The sequence below is a fragment of the Drosophila elegans genome, unplaced genomic scaffold (genome assembly GCF_018152505.1).
Source record: "Drosophila elegans isolate 14027-0461.03 unplaced genomic scaffold, ASM1815250v1 contig_183, whole genome shotgun sequence".
NCBI lineage: Eukaryota > Metazoa > Arthropoda > Insecta > Diptera > Drosophilidae > Drosophila > Drosophila elegans.
The window spans coordinates 1,286,252-1,304,627 of NW_024545550.1; the positions used below are offsets into that span (position 1 = coordinate 1,286,252).

The 18,376-nt window shown below is 44.0% G+C and overlaps 4 protein-coding genes across 8 annotated transcripts in view; 2 read left to right on the top strand and 2 right to left on the bottom strand.

Moving 5' to 3' along the window:
- The window catches only part of LOC108149777 (protocadherin-like wing polarity protein stan), a 50,643-nt gene extending 44,720 nt beyond the window's left edge, over positions 1–5,923 (top strand). Inside the window, exons 5-7 of one of the 3 annotated variants that reach the window (XM_017277631.2) lie at positions 240–2,114; positions 3,087–3,093; positions 4,527–5,923. In XM_017277631.2, the coding sequence (XP_017133120.1) occupies positions 240–2,114; positions 3,087–3,093; positions 4,527–4,538 (1,894 nt within the window). In that variant the 3' untranslated portion in view covers positions 4,539–5,923. The other 2 variants (XM_017277628.2, XM_017277630.2) reach the window with 2 other exon arrangements.
- A 411-nt stretch (positions 5,924–6,334) lies between these two features.
- LOC108149759 (ras-related protein Rab-3) lies at positions 6,335–14,597 on the bottom strand. 2 transcript variants are annotated; one of them, XM_017277573.2, is made up of 5 exons: positions 13,938–14,597; positions 10,113–10,362; positions 9,345–9,463; positions 9,103–9,274; positions 6,335–9,023 (listed from the first exon to the last, which is right to left on the bottom strand). In XM_017277573.2, exons 2-5 carry the CDS (start codon positions 10,335–10,337, stop codon positions 8,877–8,879), a joined length of 663 nt encoding a protein of 220 aa, XP_017133062.1. In that variant the 5' UTR covers positions 10,338–10,362; positions 13,938–14,597; the 3' UTR covers positions 6,335–8,876. The 2 variants fall into 2 exon arrangements, with proteins under 2 accessions (XP_017133062.1, XP_017133061.1); XM_017277572.2 differs by having other exon boundaries at positions 10,113–10,359; positions 13,938–14,596.
- Positions 10,514–12,478, top strand: LOC108149756 (carbonic anhydrase 6). Of its 2 annotated transcripts, XM_017277569.2 has the most exons (2): positions 10,514–12,257; positions 12,319–12,478. In XM_017277569.2, the coding sequence occupies exons 1-2, from the start codon at positions 10,707–10,709 to the stop codon at positions 12,445–12,447; spliced, it is 1,680 nt and encodes a 559-aa protein (XP_017133058.1). In that variant the 5' UTR covers positions 10,514–10,706; the 3' UTR covers positions 12,448–12,478. The 2 variants fall into 2 exon arrangements, with proteins under 2 accessions (XP_017133058.1, XP_017133059.1); XM_017277570.2 differs by having other exon boundaries at positions 10,514–12,478.
- Positions 14,598–15,158: 561 nt separating the features above from the next.
- Positions 15,159–18,302, bottom strand: LOC108149758 (D-aspartate oxidase). Its single transcript, XM_017277571.2, has 4 exons — positions 17,542–18,302; positions 17,360–17,483; positions 17,131–17,276; positions 15,159–15,758 (listed from the first exon to the last, which is right to left on the bottom strand). Exons 1-4 carry the CDS (start codon positions 17,727–17,729, stop codon positions 15,209–15,211), a joined length of 1,008 nt encoding a protein of 335 aa, XP_017133060.1. The 5' UTR covers positions 17,730–18,302; the 3' UTR covers positions 15,159–15,208.
- Between the last annotated feature and the right edge of the window lie 74 nt (positions 18,303–18,376).

Genomic DNA, 18,376 nt, shown 5'->3' on the forward strand with positions numbered 1-18,376 from the left:
AAATTAAAATCATACTAATTTTATGTTTTTTTTTTTAATGAGTGATAGGATGGATGGATTTATAATGGATTTATTATATTGAGATAATAAATAGAATCTTAAATCTGTAACTTTGTCCAAAACGAACTTAAATCTTTATCATCCCTCAGTATCAATGATGTACTATTTTACAAATTTTTTTAAGCAGGTTAAAGGCTTATTAATTCACTTATTAATTAAATGTCTTTCTATTTTTTCAGCTGCTGGCTGTCTGTCTACGAACCTGTGGTATGGTGGCTTGTGGGTCCGATAGCGGGAATGTCGGTGGTGAACCTGCTGATCCTGTTTGTCTCCGTCAAAGCCGCTTTTACGCTCAAGGATCACGTGCTCGGATTTGGCAACTTGCGAACCCTCCTGTGGCTGTCGGTGGTGTCGCTGCCCTTGATGGGGGTCATGTGGGTCCTGGCGGTGCTAGCCGCCTCGGAGCACTCCCAGTTGCTGAGCTTGCTGCTCTCCGGCGTGGTGCTCCTGCATGCACTCTTCTGCCTCATTGGATACTGCATCATCAACAAGCGGGTGAGGGAGAACCTGCAACGCACTTGCTTGCGTTGCATGGGCCGCAAGGTGCCGCTTTTGGACTCCTCCATGGTGGTCAGCAATAGCTCGCACAATGTGAATGGAGCGGCGAGGCCAAGCAATTTCCTAGCTGGTGGATATGATACCACCACCCGTCGGAATATAGGCATCAGTGCTAGTAGCACTACCTCGCGAAGTACGGCCAAGACGAGTTCGAGTCCATATAGCGATGGACAGCTGCGGCAGACCTCCACATCCACCTCGAACTACAATTCAGCCAGCGATGCGCCCAGTTTCTTGAGGGGATTCGAGTCCTCCACAACCGGCAGGAGTAGGGGTGGCGAGGAGAAACCCTCGCGGCGCCAACGGAAGGACTCAGACTCCGGTTCCGAAACGGACGGAAGATCTCTGGAACTGGCCAGCAGTCACTCCAGCGATGATGACGAATCCCGAACGGCCCGATCCTCTGGCACACATCGCAGCACGGCCGTAAGTTCGACGCCCGCCTATCTGCCCAACATCACGGAGCACGTGCAGGCCACCACTCCGCCGGAACTGAACGTGGTGCAGAGCCCCCAACTCTTCCCGAGCGTCAGCAAGCCCGTGTATGCTCCCCGTTGGTCCAGTCAGCTGCCCGATGGCTATCTGCAATCGCCGCCCAATATTGGTCGATGGTCCCAGGACACGGGATCCGACAATGAACATGTTCACGGGCAGGCCAAGATGACCATCTCGCCCAACCCGCTGCCCAATCCTGATCTCACGGACACCAGTTACTTGCAGCAGCATCACAACAAAATAAATATGCCACCCTCGATCCTGGAAAATATCCGGGATGCACGAGATGGCTACGAGGACAGTCTGTACGGACGGAGGGGCGAGTATCCGGACAAGTATGGCTCCTACAAGCCACCCAGTCACTATGGCAGCGAGAAGGATTATCCCGGTGGCGGAAGTGGCTCCCAGACTATTGGCCACATGAGGAGCTTCCATCCGGATGCGGCCTACTTGAGTGACAACATATACGACAAGCAGCGAACGCTGGGCAGCGGCTACTTGGGCGCCAAGTCGGAGTCGCCTTACCTGTCCAAAGATCGCATCACTCCCGATATCTATGGCTCCCGGGACGGTCACTATAGCCTGAAGAGGCAGCCCGCCTATGCCACGGACTCCCTGCACTCGGTGCACTCGCTGCTGAAGAACGACTACCACCAGCAACAGCAACAGCAGCAGCAGCTGCAGCAGCAGCAGCAACACCATTTGCAGGACAGACTCTCCGAGGGTTCGGATAAGAATGGTTACCACTTCCCGTACACCGCCGAGGAGGACCACTTGCCCGCCAGGAAGCTGAGTCACACGCAACCGCCTTCGCTGCACGGATCTCAGTTGATGCAGCCACCCGGCCTGGGTCTGGTCAATGATGTGAACAATCCGGGCCTTCTGGCGCGGCACACGATGAACGGAGGGTCGAGACACAGTTCCAGAGCCTCCTCACCGCCATCCAGCATGGTGGCCCCCATGCAACCACTTGGGCCACTGACCAGCATTACGGACACTGAGTGAGTTGCGCCAAACAATCGGGAAGACTCTCATCTTCTGGTGTGTCACAGAAATCTCTGCAGCTTGCAGGGCTTTAGAACCCCTATTTCCCATGACTTTGGAACCCTTCTCACAGATAAGTTACCACATAAAACCCCCTGACTTACTGTGCCATCATATTCAACATATGGTTTTGGGAGATTTCTGTGACAACCAAGCTTTTTTGTTTCGCTTTCGGTTTTGGTTTCTGTTTTTGGTTTCAGTTTTGTTGTGGTTCTGGTGGCCAGTTAATGCTTCTTGTGCTCCATGTGCAGCCCATCCATTGATTTGATTTTTCTGTTGGCCTAGATGATTAGTTTTGGTTGGAGAACTGCTGTTCGTTCTCCACTTTTGATTCCAGCAATTAATCTGTGGTCCTTTGTTTCTGATTCTCTTTTCTTTATGGCATTCGAATCAACAACTACAATGACATAAACCCTTTTGTACCATTCAACTTTTCCCACAACAATGAAAACTGAAAACAATGCAAATGAATATGGTGCAAACTTCATCTCTCTCTCTCTCTCTCTCACACTCACACACACATATACACACACACACACTCACTGCACGCTTACACAATCACAAACACTATCATAAACATTTCTCTGTACGTGTACATGTCCATATCCTTTCAGCTGGTCCTGGGAACGTTTGAAGCAAATCTAATTTGACTATCTTTCACTTCTATTCTCTCCAATATCGTGCTTTCACTCTCTCTTTTTGCTCTTTAACAAATAAACCCAAACACACACATATGCATACCGCAAACACACACACTTATAAACGAACAAAATAAAAAATGCAAATGCAAAATGAAAATTCGACGTAATGCAAAATGTTATGGCGGCTCGTGTACCATCCGTTCAAACCCAAAAACCCAACCAAATCAAACAACATCAACAACAACCACACAACTACAACTACTACAACTACAACTACTACAACTACAGCTCAGAGGTAAACCACAAGTAAAATGCATTTTCAAGTCGCACATCACATTTCCCATTTTCCACTTTCCATCATCGTCTTCGGTTGGCTTTTTTGTTAATTTTCCGTAGCTCGAGTGTGCATAAAAGTGATTCGATTCGATTCGATTTGATTCGAGCTCTTAAACTTATTCCAAAGTGCACCTGTTTAAGTTCGATTTGACCATATTAAATTGAATGTAAATATTAAATATTGATCTTTTATTATTTCGCCCCCATGTTGCCGCCCCTGAATGTTTATTTGTTCATTAGTTTGATTATTCCAATCAGTTGAATTTCACACTTTCTAATTTGTAATCCGAATGTTCGAGTTTCGTGCTGCATTTTGAGTTTACGCATTTACGACATTTAATAATTCTCAACTAACAACGATAAACATCAATATCCATCATGTCCCACCATTCCCACACTTCACCCGCTACAAAAACAGACCTGATATACAACCTGATATACAACCTGATATACAAACATCTCCACAGTTCGACATTATTTGGCTGCATCGCAGGCAACAGAGGCAACAGTATCCCTGGTCGCTAACAATATGGTACATGGCGTTAAAAGGACTTTAGTTAGCCCCCCCAGTTAGTCTTAGTTAGATCAAGCTGCCCAACTTAAAGCTATTCAATAAATTCAATCAAAGTGGCAAAGTGAATTAGCAACAGATTGAAACACTTTAATTATGTTAAATATAACCTTAAAACAAAGTCCCCTTTAGTTAATTTGTTTCACTAGCTGTCATTTTATCTCCTGAAATGGAAGAGGTATTCTATTTAGTCTTTAGTGAACTGTATTCGATTATGGCTTAAGACTCTGTTTAAATTAAAAAGCAGTTTAAAAATAACTCAACTATTTTATTTAAATCTCCCATTTAAAAACACCTTAAGGTCTTTAAAGCCACACTCAAATTCAGCACATTAAAGTCTACTATGAACACTTACTCCTATATAATAACGAGCGGGAATTAGGAGACCCAACAACTATAACGCCCAATAATGTTCATGATTTACCGAAAAACACTCAGAAACCATTTACTCTTGAATAACTTGGCAAATTAACTGGGCTATGGCCAAATAACTTAACCACATTTAAACACCTCACGCAAACACAATGTACCTCGAATACCAACGCACCAACACACACTCACACGTGGATTTATATTTGTTTTTCACTTCGATAATTTAGTTGCATAAATTATGTTTTCGCTTGAACCAAACTATAAATTAAACACATATCCGCATGCAATTTATGAAGCACCCTGGCATGCCGCAAATTGAAACTTATCAAAGACTTGCACTTCGTAGTGAAGCACGTAATTTAGTGTAGTGTAGATGAAAATATAGAAGTACATACCCGTAGCATCGGCAGATTGCAACCTCACTAATGGCAACTTTATGTCACAAACAGGCGGAATATTGATGATGACGAGACCACAGTGTGACGACTATCCCAGCAGCAGAAGCAGCACCAATTGAAGCTGCAACAAAGGCAAAAACAGCAGCAGCAGCAGCAGCATCACCTGAAGCAATTGCAGCAGCAACGCACCAAACAGCAGCAGCACCAGCAGCAGCAGCAGACGCAATATTTTGCCACCATTAGACGTAAGCCGCATTACAGGATCCATACGGAGGCGGAGGCGGAGGCGGAGGCCTGAGCCCCCGGACAAGATCCATTGCAGCTGCCATAGGTCCATCATTAGGACCTTGTACATACACGCAACCACTTAATTTTACGTAAACACAGCTTAGCATACCTACACTTACTCGAACGAATATGGACATAAATATTTATTTACACGATCCCTTAGCGTTTACATAATTTAAAGCGCCAGTTGCATTTCGTTTGTAATTGCATATTAATCGTATGCACACACAGACACAGAAATACTCAGCTTTAGCCTTTTGTATGTATTATAAATTATAAATTATAACATGTAATTATGTATTAAAACAAGAGTCAGACTGATTTTATGCATTTTACGTTCTGCTATTATCTTTAAGCCCCACACAAACATTTAGCCAGAGAGTTCATGCATTTAGGTCCAATTAAAATAGGTCAGGTCCCTAACCCCTAGCCCATAGCCCGATATAGAATCGGTATAAGAATCGGTATAAATGGTATAAATTACGGGCTCTCATTGCGTCATTAGTTAGAGCAAACTGCAAGTAAACAAAGTCTAAGGTAGGAGAACGTTGTGTGCCTCGAGCTTTTTATGCCAAATTAATCGAAGTCGAAGGGAACTTGTAAATGAAAAATAATCTGCGAAAAGTTTGCAATTCATTTGCCTAGCATCCGCACACGTTGCCATTTAGTTTGGGAGTTAGTTATAATTGATAGCATTTACTATCCGTACGAATACGTTGCGCATGTACAATAAAAACTCAATATACGCAGGCAAATAAAATAGAATCAGGACACTCGCACGTATTTATGCGGAATATAGAACACACAGGCGACACACACAGACGAACGCAGCATAGATATATCCTGCAATATATACTCGTACACATATATCTGTCTATTATATCGAAATCCTGGCTAAAAAAAAGCTTGCTCAATAGTTTGATCCACGACTCAGCAATAGCCACTCATGTCCCTGAAAACTGTGTACAATTTATAAATAATTCATAAGTGGAACTTACTGCATTTGAACTCCACTCAACTGCCACTCAATGTGGTATCTACGTAAGCTATGGATTGCGCTTGAATGTGGCACACATTATACGATATTTATGTGAATTGACTTATTTAATTGTAAATTATACAAGTATATCAATATGAATAAAATGTGTAAAATATATGGAGAATCACCTTGTTTTTTACTTTGTACGGGTCCTGAAACATTCTGGTTTGTATAAATAAATATGATGCTCTCTGGCAATAAGTCAACTTTCTACAAGGATGTGCATTAAAAGCAACATATAGCATTTATGTCCCCATAAATTTAAACTTCAAGACATTTATAACAACAAATAAATGCCATGACAAACTTAAAAAGACTTTTTGTATGTAAATTTCTTTCTTTTTAAAAAACATACCAATTTAAATAGAATTTTAATTTGGATTACTCAATAAATCTTGAAAAAAATTTTAAAATTGCATTAAACAATGTTTCTATTTTATGATCAAATAACTTTTAACTTTTGTGCAAAGGGTAGAAAATTCTTTTAAAAACCTTCATTAAACCCCCATTAAGTTATAGAAAAATGAATTCATCGTTTTACCATACACCTTTTGCATATATTTTATTATGGGAATACAATAATTTCAATACCATTATGTGTATATTATGTATATATGTGTGTATCTGTATATCTATGTTAGTATCCTCAAAAGTACGGGTATGCAGATGTGTGTTAGTGTTTAAAAACCATCATTGAATAATATATTGAATTATTTTATTTTGACATTCTTGTATACATTTCCTAGTTGGGTTATTCTTGTTGCAATTCAAATGGAATACAAATAATGCCATTGTGTTTGGAGTTGGAATTGTTTGAATAGGGTTTACAAATATTTGGGTTAGCTGAGTACACAATGCAATAATCAATATGCTAAGTATTGGTTTAAATGACAACAATGTAGCGCAAACATTTTTGCGTTATGCCTATGCACGAAATTCATTAACAATTGTTTCTCGTTTACCTTTGTGTTATATGCTTTGATTTTACTCTGGTTTAGATTTAGATTTAGCTTTAGTTCGGTTTAGTTTAATTGGGTTGGATTATTTAATTGGGTCTTGACTAAAAGCGAGTCCACACACGAATACAAAGACAAATACTCGAAGAGGTGGTTATGCAAGTTGTATGATTAATTATTTTACAAAACAGTTCGAATGCCAAAAAGACCAATCAGCGACCTGAGTCGCTGGCTTAAGGCATTTTTGTATAGAATCTCCTTCTCCTCCATAATCTTTTTCCATATCCCAGTTTCCTTCCCCTCTTTCCCTCTCCGGCACTTAGCAACTCGTTGTGCATTTCGTGTGGTTTTTCCTGCCATTTTTCTGGGTGCAATTTCGGTTTTCCATTTTGTTTTGCCTTCGTTTTTGGGTATTTATAATACAGCGATATGCCTTTAATTTAATCGTAATTCAAGTGAAACTCTGCTTGTACACATATTTAACATTAACGAGCATTGGCAAATACATATGTATATATATATATATATTCAGTTACATATTCAGATTCAGCAGTTTTATCCCCCAAAGTCAAAGTCCCTGTCCTTGTCCCCGCTTTATCTTCGTTCAAATTTAGTCGCGGCAGCGGTTTGTTGTGTCTTTAAAGCGTTAACAAAGGAAAGCCTTGTATAGTTTAGTATAGTATAGCATATACCATGAAGTATACAGGTAGAAAAGTGGGTGGTGTGTGCATATAAAAGGGGGTGTTTGGGTTTCGGGTTTTGGGAAGGGCTGGCAAATTAAATGCACCGATCTCTCAGCTGGCTCGGTGGGTTCAAGTAACTCGCAGTCCGGATTCAGTTCGCAACAGTCTTGTGGGGGAAAATCAAAAAGTGGGCGGTGAGGTGGGGGGGAATTTAACTTCGGTTGCCTGACCTCGAGGGGGAGGGGATCTCAGTGGTCCTGATCTCCTGCGGGTTATTGTCACTCTGGCCCTCGAAAGGTGTTCGAAAGGTGTTCGAAAGGGATGCCGGGTAACAGAAAACTGCAATTACCTCTACGTAGTTCTGGGTCTGGTAGTTCTATAGTACTCTATGCGATACATGTATATTTGATGTATATATTTCTTTTATCATTTGCAACACATTAAAATTTTCCATTTCACTACATAAATACATACGTACATAATAATAATAATCATAATATTTAATAATAACGGCTTACCTCTCAGCCGGTTTGTTTGTTTGTTTGTTTGTTTGTTTGTTTGTTTGTGTTTGCTAGAATGCTCCAAGCCAGGGATTTGGGGTTTAACTATATCCGTTTCCGACTGTGTGTGTGTGTGTGTGTGTGTTCAGTGCTCTTTGCTTGTGTGTATCCATACATATACATGGGTGAGTGGAGTGTGAAGTGTGGTGTGTAGGATAGTGTAGCTATAGTTAGTTGTCTGTCGATTTCACCGATTCGCTAGCTTTGTGCGTTTCGTCAAGCATCTCAAACTGTACAGTTTAGCCAGCGTATATACATGTGGATGTGGAGAACGGTTCGAAATACTCGTGCTGACTGACCTCTGACCCCGTTGCGTGGGGCCGCAAATCAAATGACTTTAATCAGCACTCGGGGTGCATGCTTAATTAGTGCCGAATCACCGTCAAATCGGACTTTCGTTAAATTCTTTGCTCTTTTTCAATTTATCGATTTTGATCTCTCAATTCGAATAAATTCAACACAATTCACACACTCAACAAATGGTTCTTCGCTGTGGCAGCCGATTAAAATACAAATTACCAATTACCAATTACCAATTACAAATTACAATTCAAACATCGGATTAAATAACATTTGACATTTACACTGAGGCGAGCGAACGCAAAGGATATACATACACATATCGTTACAAACACAGTGCCACACCCCTCCCGAAAAGGGGAGGCACGCCTATAACATATATCATCATTATCATTACCATTATCTTTCCATCGGTATCCGAACCGTCGTCGTCGGCTTACTGAGGGATTAGCTGCAATCCCCTGCTCAATGCTGACTAATTAGCTAGCTTCAATTTCTGTTGTCTATGGTTGTTACGGATGTGGTTGTTGGGGTGCAGTAGGATCCTCCCGTCCTCCAATCCTCCCATCGGAGCTCTAACAGTTGCAGTTGGCATTGGGCGTGCCCTGCGGCTGATCCGTCAGCCGCTGGCCCTTCTGACCACCGCCCACTAACGTCGGATCCGCGTCCAGGCTCTCGGACATCTTGTCGCAGATGATGTCCACCAAGCGCTCGAAGACAGCCTGAAAGTCGGGGAGAGGGGGATTCATACGGTAATATTGAGGTAAGGCACTCCATCACAATCACTGCCCGCCCACTCACCTTGACGTTCACATTCTCCTTAGCGGACGTCTCGAAGAACTCCACACCCAGTTGATCGGCCAACTGGCGACCACGTTCGAAGCTGATCACCCGTTGGTCCTCCATGTCGCACTTGTTGCCCACCAGGATCACCTGGGCATTGTCCCACGAATAGGTTTTGATCTGTGTCACCCTGGAGCCGGAATAAACACACAAGTGTTAGATAAGGCAATTTATCCTTTCTGTTTTTTAGAAGCACTCACCAATCCTGCACCGAGTTGAAGCTGTCCTCGTTAGTGACGTCGTACATCAGGATAAAGCCCATCGCACCGCGGTAGTAGGCTGTGGTGATGGTGCGGTACCGCTCCTGTCCAGCCGTGTCCTAAAAAAACAATTCATTTTAGTTAAACAAAAAAAAATTTCAAATTTGCACTTTAAAAGTCATCTAAGTATTATATATTACTTAATAAATAGTCAACCTTTTTTAACCAACAGAAATTAAATTTTCAAAATCTGTATTTTAATGGTTTTACACCACTCTGACTAAATATAAGTTCTCTGAAATAATTGGATTTCACCTAATTTTTTTAAGTAATAAATTTCTATATTCAAACAAAAATCTATTGAAAGAGGTTTGAATAAGAAAGCATTTTGCAACCAATATTATTAAAGCTTTACTTTTAACAAATTTAATTGAACATCTATTATGTGTCTCAAATTAATTAATCCTTAAGATACTAAGCAATTAATTTATCTTAATTGATGACAAAAAACTAGACAAGCACCCGGAACCCCCCACTCGCACATCAAGGACTCTCGAGAGGGCGCTCACCTGCGCCTTTCAGTCGTGGCGATGCCCGATCAATAAATCAATGTCTCAGCTTTTCGGTTTAATGCTCTCCTCCGGATGATTCATTCGCCCCCACAAAACTAATCGAGGTCAAACAAGTTTTACACATCCACATCGCAAGTGCCCATAAAAATAGGCAGCACATTGTGCGACCCGGATATTTATATGTTGTCGTACTCACCCAGATCTGCAGCTTTACGCGCTTGTCGTGCCGAAAGACGGTCTTCACCTTGAAGTCAATGCCCACCGTGGAGACGAAGGCGGATGTGAAGCTATCGTCGGCGTAGCGAAAGAGGAAGCTGGTCTTGCCCACGCTGGAGTTGCCGATGATGAGCAGCTTGAACATGTAGTCGAAGTTCTGGTCGGCGGCATCCTTCTGCCACTTTGGGTCTCCGCCACTCGCCATTATGCTTGCTTAGAGCGGTTTGCTGCTGGAACGATTGTAATTAAGTCATGGGTTAGTTGATATTCTTTGGGGATTATGGTTAAGGTAATAAATTAAATAAATGATAGATCTGATCGGGGAAACACCCTTGATATTTCTGTCACCTCGTTTAAGAGACCCTAGAACCTACCCACAACTCAGTCACATAAACACATTCGCCTACGGAACAGTGATACTACTACGACTTGAAAAATAAATTGAAAATCTAAAGGGAGCGGAAAGTTTTGTTTTTGGATTCGGTTTTTTTTTTGGTACGTTACTGCGTTTGCAGATACTTTCTTTACTCCGCCATTGTTACACCCAATGCAAGTCCGGATCTATTGACCGAAGATGTTTGACACCGCATTGGGCACTATTTTGGGACTGGTGGTGCAGTTGATTTGCATGGTAATTGGCCAGGTTTTGGGACAGATGGTCCAGCATCCACTGATCACGACGGGACTTTGCCTGCTGGCGGGATTGGCCTACCAGGCGGACCAGGAGTCGCTCCAGGAAGCCTACCAGCGGGTGCTGCTCTGGGCGAGACTGCCCCTAAGATTTGGTAGGTTGAATAGCTTCTACAGGAAGCATCCTGCTGCGGGATATGCTTACGACATGGACCATGGTCCGCACACTTGGTTGGCAAAATGCGGGGCAAGTAGCGAGTTTCTGGAGGCAGAAAACCACTTTCAGAGCCCCGTCAATATCGATGAGAGCCAAGTCCAACGCTTGGCCATTAGGGAGTTGCTGAACTGGAACCATTACGACGATCTTCCAGCCAGCATCCAGCTGGAGAATACGGGCCAAACGCTGGTGCTGCGGGCCCAGTTCCATGGCAACGCACCAACGATCAGTGGGGCCGATCTGCTGGCCAGCTACACGTTCCTGGAGGTGCGGTTCCACTGGGGCTGGTGCAACAGCGAGGGCTCGGAGCACACGATCAACCACCGCAAGTTCCCGCTGGAGATGCAGGTGATGCACCGGGCGGGATCGGGGGTGCCCAGGCCCTGCACCAGTAGCTATGACCTCCTGATGATCGGCTACGTCTTCGAGCTGTCCGCCCACAATCCGTTCCTGGATCCGCTGGTGCAGAACTTGCGGCTGGTTCAGCAGCCGGGCAGGCGGGTCCAGATCCCGCCCTTTCCCCTCTCCTATCTGATGTACGTCTTCCGCACCGGGTTCTACTCGTACGGCGGATCGCTTACCCACCCGCCCTGCTACCAGGGCACCGAGTGGTTCATCTTTCCCGAATCGCTGGCCATCAGCGACTTCCAGCTGCGCCACTTCCGCCTGCTGCTCGGTCCGGACGGGATCGCGCCCATCACCCGCAACTGCCGGCCCGTGCAACACATGGGCAACCGGGTGGTCAACCTCAACTGCTTCTGTCCCTACAATGCCGCCCAACTGGCCCACCTCCATGTGGAGCTCTGCCAGCAGCAGCAGCAGCAGGCTCAGGAGGAGCAGGAGCAGCAGCAGCAGCAGCTGGAACTGCAGCGGGAATTGGAGCGGCAGCGGGAACTCGAAAGACAAAGGGAGCGGGATCGGGAGCTGGAACGTGAGGCGGCGGCCATCGTTGCCTCCGACGACGACGAGGGCCAATTGGTGGAGACCATCGATACCACGACCATAATCACAAGTAGCAGCAACACTAGCATCTGCATGACCACCCTGATGCCCAGGATTGAGCCGGAGCAGAAGCCCCAGATGCCTTCGTCGTCCCCAAATTCCAGCCACAGTTCGCTGCGCAATCCTGGCGTTGTGATTTTCAACAGTGTCAATGAGTCCAAGTGTGCAGCTCCGGAGGAGCTTCCCATCCGTGATAACAGGGGACTGGGATTGGGCGGACAGAATGGCTGCAAGGCCGAAGCCATTTCCGGCATGGGTGATGGCGTCAACATTGGGGTACGGATCGAGCTGGTTGAATAGGATTTGCACCATTACTAACCATCCTGGATGCCCATAGACACTCCACTTCTTGACCAAGCTGCACGACGAGCTGGAGGGCCAACATGGAACACCGGTCAGGGCCAACTGGGGGCCAGCTGCTGCTCTGTGCGATGGGAACCAATTGAATCGCGTGCGCGTGGATTAAACAAGTTGCGTTTATATTTTCTGAAGCATAACCCCCAGTCCCCTTGACTTGTGACCCCAGGGAAGGGGAGGGAATGGGATGGGTATGGTTTGGTTTGGTTTGGGAAAGGACACACTTGATTATCCCTGTCACGTCACTGGGAGAACTCAAAGAGAAACTACTTGACGGCGGAGTGGGCTGGTGCGGCCTTGAAAACTTTTAGCCTTGGCTTGGCCAAGTGACAACAGTCTCGGCTTACAGTTTGCCATTCGGGATGGCTGCCTGTTCGCTGGGCTGTTTTCCATATGCACGGCAGCGGGCGACATTGTGTCGATAATTTGTGTATATAGCCAACTCCTGCTTCCGTTTCCGCTCATCCTTTTGTCCACAGTCCGCCTCCCTCCCCCCTCCCCGCAGAAGCCCAGAATCAAAAGTTGCGCAGCGGCAAAGTGCTGTCAGATTGCTGATGAACGACTTGAAGTAACAGACCCGACCGAGTGCTCGCGTCATCGTCAAGGATTTGGTTGGCTGGCTGGCTGGCTGACTGGATGCCTGACTGGCAAAAGAACGGGCTCCGCTCCTGTCAAGCCTCTTCAGGCCCAGAAATATCCTGAGGGGGGAGGGGGGCCGAAGCAAGGGGCTCCACGAAGTGGGATGCGACGGCAGACGGGCTCGAGTCAATTGGCACACGGCTCTTATCAGAGGCGGTGTGTGGAAATGTTTTTATCTGCTCGGCTGCGTGTAATTATCGATTTTTTCTGTTGTTTTTCCCTCTGCATGGGGGTGGCTGCTGCTCATCCCCCCGCCGATGGACGGGCCCCATGGCCCGCCCCCTTAACTGCTCTTTCATGTTTCAAATTTCCAATGATTAAGCAGCTGTTGAGCGGACGGCAGCTGCGGGCTAGTTTAATTATTGATAAGAAACCCAATATTGGCAAAAAACCCGAGCTCAAACTTGGCTCTAATGGTTTCCGTGTAGCAGTTTTCAAAAGGAAATCGTCTAAGTTGAGTCTATACTTTGGCAATTTCTGGCTCTATATTGCAGTTTCATAAGTTGAATTTGGCGATACAGCAAAATAACAGAAGCATTACAAGGTAAGTAAATATAGGACTGAAATCCGTATATTTCAATTAATATTTGTCTAAGCAAATATGGTATTATTTCATTTGCAAAAATATTTTGCTCTTTACTTAGGGTCAGATAAAACGTATATCTAATGTCAATAAGATAATAACACAACCGCTTGAGCCAAAAGTACGAATATACCAACATATCTATAGATATGGTGTACTATACATTTTCAATGAGGTTAACGGAATTGTAATTTATTTCAAAGCAGAATGCTAGCAAGGCAAAATGAGATGGCGCAGTTAACATGACAATATGGAAGTTATATTATAACCCTTTTGCGCCGTGCAGGCTACTTTAGTATTCTGTGATTTAAACCAGGAATAGCACACCCCCCGTTTGGTCACTCATGGCGTATACCTAATGTGTCAAATGCACTCACTCTGTCTTGAGGTTGCTGCGGTTGCTGTTGTTGCTGCTGCAGATGTTGCAGTTACTGTTGTTGTTGCTGCTGCTGCTGCTGCTGCTGCTGATCCTGCTGCCACGCGAATATATCCTGCTGTTGTTGACGTGTGGGCACATACACACAAATCGATAATGGCAAACGGCAGCTCCTTTCGCTGGGGGAAGGTGGAAGGAAAAGGTCTCGGCTCAGCCTTGGCACTGGACTGACATATACGCCGCGATTCCGCGTCGTTGGTTGCCTCGATTTGTTTACGGTTATCCAATCAATTATTCACACGACCGCGACACACTCGTCTGGCCAGGATTTTGCTGGCTATGGCTATGACTGTGACTTTGGCTGTGACTGTGGCTGCAGTGGCTCAATTATTCAGCGGAGGCAGATGCAGTGCCACTGTATTAACTTTTCGCTTCGACACGTCGACTCCAAAGGACACACAATTTTTCGTTCGCTCTCAGGCGGCGAATTGACTGCTGCGGCGAAAACGGGCCAGTTTTGTATACGTTTTCATAATTTAACTGTTTCAACCTGGCTGACTGACTAACTGACTGGCTGCTGCTGCCCACACAGTTTCCCTGCTGCTGCTGCTTCTGCTGCTGCTGCTTTTCCTGCTGCTTTTCTCGAAAATCGATGGGTCTCCGTGCCTGGGTAGTCCGTGTGTGGGCGTAGCTTTCGCGGCGATTTCGGGGGGAGCTTTCCATTCATGCGCCGGACATGCGCACTCAATAAGCTAGAGTTCTACCAAACACTGGCACATCGCTCCATTTAAAACCCTATCTGGGCGCCAAACCTTTTCATCCACTCAACGAACTTTGAAAATTTTGCTAACTCAAGTATATTTGAAAAATAAGATAATATACTTGACTTAAAAGTACAAAGATTGGGACGTAAAGCGGGCAAGGCTACCCCATTAAACATGACAAGTACGAAAAATCATTAGATTGCCAAGCTTTCTGAAGAATTTCTGCAAAAAAGTTCTTCAGGAAAATAAGTTGTCTATATATATGCATATAGTTATATCACCCATTTAAATTGCTTATTTAAAATGTTTCATGACATTATTAGTTTATTATTAATTTTATCTTTTTTAAAACTTTCATTTCAAACCATAACCTTCAGGAAATATCTTGACGAAACCGTGAAACCTGATATCAGTTTATGACCCCGAATTTAAAGCGAAATCAAATCAGGGTTCAAAGATTCTGAGTATAAAGAGTTTAATGACCAACAATTAACAATGAATTTACCACCTACAGTTTGCTATTTCCAGCCAGCAGATCCCGCACCAATCCGACGGCGTACTTAGCCGTTCCCGGGGCCGTGGTCACGCCATAGCCTCCATGTCCATAGTTGTGGACAATCTTCAGCCGCCGGCCGTCCGGATTTGTGATTAGTTCGGGCTCCACTCGCACAACCGAGCGGTGCGGACGCAGACCCACACACTCCCGGACGATCTCCGCCTTGCGGAGACTGGGCAACAGGTCGTAGCAGCGCTCCCGAATTGCCATGCTGTCGTACTTGCACCACTCCGTGTTGTAGCTGTCGAACTGCCGACAACCGCCCAAGGTGACCGTTTCGAACCCGGGCAGCACGTAGGTGTCGTAGTCGCCGTAGAAGGCTGTCTTCACCCACGGTGCCCGCACCTTGAGCACCTGACCCCGGATCGGGACCAGATGCTGATCGCTGCACAGCTCTTTGGCTCCCATTCCGGTGCAATTGAGCAGCACGTCGATGTTTTGCGGCACTTCGAAGAAGTTATTGACATGCTGACGCACCACCTCGCCTCCGTTATCTAGGAATCTACGAAAATATTTTGTAAAAGAAGGCTTGAAACATTATGAAATACATTATGCCAAAGTCTAGGATTTTGTTTGATTCGGTTTAGTTTGATATCTTTACCCAGATAAGTACAAATATTTTTATACCCTTGCAGAGGGTATTATAATTTCAGTCAGAAGTTTGCAACGCAGTGAAGGAGACATCTCCGACCCTATAAAGTATATATATTCTTGATCAGCATCACTAGGCGAGTCGATCTAGCCATGTCCGTCTGTCCGTCCGTCTGTCCGTCCGTCTGTCCGTCTGTCCGTCTGTCCGTCTGTCCGTCCGTTTATATGCAAACTAGTCTCTCAGTTTTAAAGCTATCTGCATGAAGCTTTCCCAAAAGTTGTCTTTCTATTGCAGGTAGTATATAAGTCGGAACGAGCCAGATCGGACGACTATAGCATATAGCTCCCATAGGAACAATCGGAAAAATAAATGAAAAAAAATTATAACTTTGCTGTTTTTTAATTTTTTGTTTAGTTCTTCGACATATAGCAATAGTTATATATTTCAGAATTATGGTTTAAATTTCATCAAAATCGGACGACTATAGCATATAGCCCCCATAGGAACAATCGGAAAAATAATTGAAAAAAAATTATAAATTTGCTGTTTTTTAATTTTTTGTTTTGTTCTTCGACATAAAGCAATGGTTAAATATTTCAGAATTATGGTAAAAATTTCATCAAAATCGGACGACTATAGCATATAGCTCCCATAGGAACAATCGGAAAAATAAATGAAAAAAAATTATAACTTTTCTGTTTTTTAATTTTTTGTTTAATTCTTCGACATTTAGTAATGGTTAAATATTTTCGATTTACGGTTTAAATTTCATCAAAGTCGGACGACTATATCATATAGCTCCCATAGGAACAATCGGAGAAATAAATGAAAAAAAATTATAACTTTTCTGTTTTTTAATTTTTTGTTTAGTTCTTCGACATTTAGTAATGGTTAAATATTTCCAATTTACGGTTTAAGTTTCATCAAAGTCGGACGACTATATCATATAGCTCCCATAGGAACAATAAAAATATATAAAATAACTATCAAATAATTGAGCTGCAAATCATCATAGCTTCAATGTTTTTAAACTTATACGCAAGTAAATTATAATTTTAATGTTTTCAAAAATGTTTAATTCTTGCAATAGCTGCAAGGGTATATGAACTTCGGCTTGCCGAAGTTTGCTTTCTTTCTTGTTTATTTTTTTTTTAATCAAAAGTTCAAAAGTTCTTCAATATTTATACATTATAATAGGAAAATAATATATTACAATATTTTTAAGACATCGACATCTACAAAAGTGCAAATCGTAACGCTCCTAATAACAAGAGGTACTCACTTTTTTGTGGCATAGGGCAAAAAAAGGCGACTCTCCGTGAGGCAGGTGGTGAAGAAGGATCCGTACTTCCAGCCACCGTGGCACAGCTTCAGTTCCTCCTCCGTGGCTTGCCGGTAGACAGGCAAAAGTTTCTCAATAAAGTGGTTCTAAGGCGGCAGCAAGCAGAAAGTTAATCGAATTAAGCTGGGTGAGATAAGAATCGCTGATAGAGGCCAGCCCAGTAACATACCCGCACGATGGAGGGGGAAGTGCGGGAGTAAATGTACCCGGATAGTTGGCACACGCCTGCCAAAGGAGCCTCCTTGGAGCGACGCAGTTCATCCCAGTAGTTGAAGGCATCCGTCATCCACTTTCTGAGGAGGAAATTAGGCTATAGAATTACATGTGACCAGGGGAAAATGGTGTACTCACTGCGTAATTTCCTGGGTGGGGCCCATGAAGCTTGTGCCCGGACGGAATATCCCGGCCGCCACATAGCTAACCGTGTCCTCGTTGAAACGATCCGCAATAACGGAAACCCGCGCCGTTGGAAACTCCTTCTGGAGTTCCAAGGCGGTCGTCAGACCGATTATGCCGCTGCCCAAGACTCCGAAATGCATTCTGTATCCGCTGTGCCCCGATTTTGATCACCCAATTCCGATGGAAGGCAGTCCCGTACTGAGAGCCGCAACCTGCAGCGCGTGTTTTTAAAGGTACTTGTGGAGATAGTGGCTGCACCTTATCAGCCGGTCAAATTCGCTCCCCATCGCGCCTCCAGAGATAAACTTTACTACTACTGCCTATCCCAGGTGCAATAAACGCTGCTCGCATTGTTTTTATTATGGTTGAGCACAGTGTTTAATGTTTTGAAGCGATAAGTTAATTTTAAAAGCAAAATGATGATTAGGATTAAGCGATTACCAAAATTCCTTCAATAGATTTAAAAAAGCAATTGGAGTACAATAATTAGTACTCTATTGATTTCATCTGTGTCTAACAATGTGTGATGTTTTTTTTTTCAATTCCGCCTAGCGAATACACACTGTACATCAAAAGTACATTGTTGGAACAGCTGTTTACACGCCACCTGCAAGTTGGATTTTTCGTGCAGCTCACAACAATTTTCCCAAAGTGCCGTCAGAATTAGTTGTCAAACGGTACAGCCAAGTTGGTTAGTATATATATATATACATTAACAAATACTTTCCGATTAAATCGAATTCTTTTCAACCGGCGCTAGAGCACTTCCACTTAAATAAATACCAAC

What these genes read in the sequence shown, in the direction of transcription:
- LOC108149759 (XM_017277573.2), bottom strand. Translation starts at nt 10,337, where the DNA reads ATGGCGAGTGGCGGAGACCCAAAGTGGCAGAAGGATGCCGCCGACCAG. An exon ending in GCGTAAAGCTGCAGATCTGG is followed by an intron (nt 9,464 to 10,112) that starts GTGAGTACGACA and finishes TTGTTTTTTTAG; the next exon opens with GACACGGCTGGACAGGAGCG. An exon ending in AGGAGAATGTGAACGTCAAG is followed by an intron (nt 9,024 to 9,102) that starts GTGAGTGGGCGG and finishes CCCGACTTTCAG; the next exon opens with GCTGTCTTCGAGCGCTTGGT.
- LOC108149756 (XM_017277569.2), top strand. Translation starts at nt 10,707, where the DNA reads ATGTTTGACACCGCATTGGGCACTATTTTGGGACTGGTGGTGCAGTTG. An exon ending in GTGATGGCGTCAACATTGGG is followed by an intron (nt 12,258 to 12,318) that starts GTACGGATCGAG and finishes GGATGCCCATAG; the next exon opens with ACACTCCACTTCTTGACCAA.
- LOC108149758 (XM_017277571.2), bottom strand. Translation starts at nt 17,729, where the DNA reads ATGCATTTCGGAGTCTTGGGCAGCGGCATAATCGGTCTGACGACCGCC. An exon ending in CCCACCCAGGAAATTACGCA is followed by an intron (nt 17,484 to 17,541) that starts GTGAGTACACCA and finishes TTTCCTCCTCAG; the next exon opens with AAAGTGGATGACGGATGCCT. An exon ending in TTGCCCTATGCCACAAAAAA is followed by an intron (nt 15,759 to 17,130) that starts GTGAGTACCTCT and finishes ATATTTTCGTAG; the next exon opens with ATTCCTAGATAACGGAGGCG.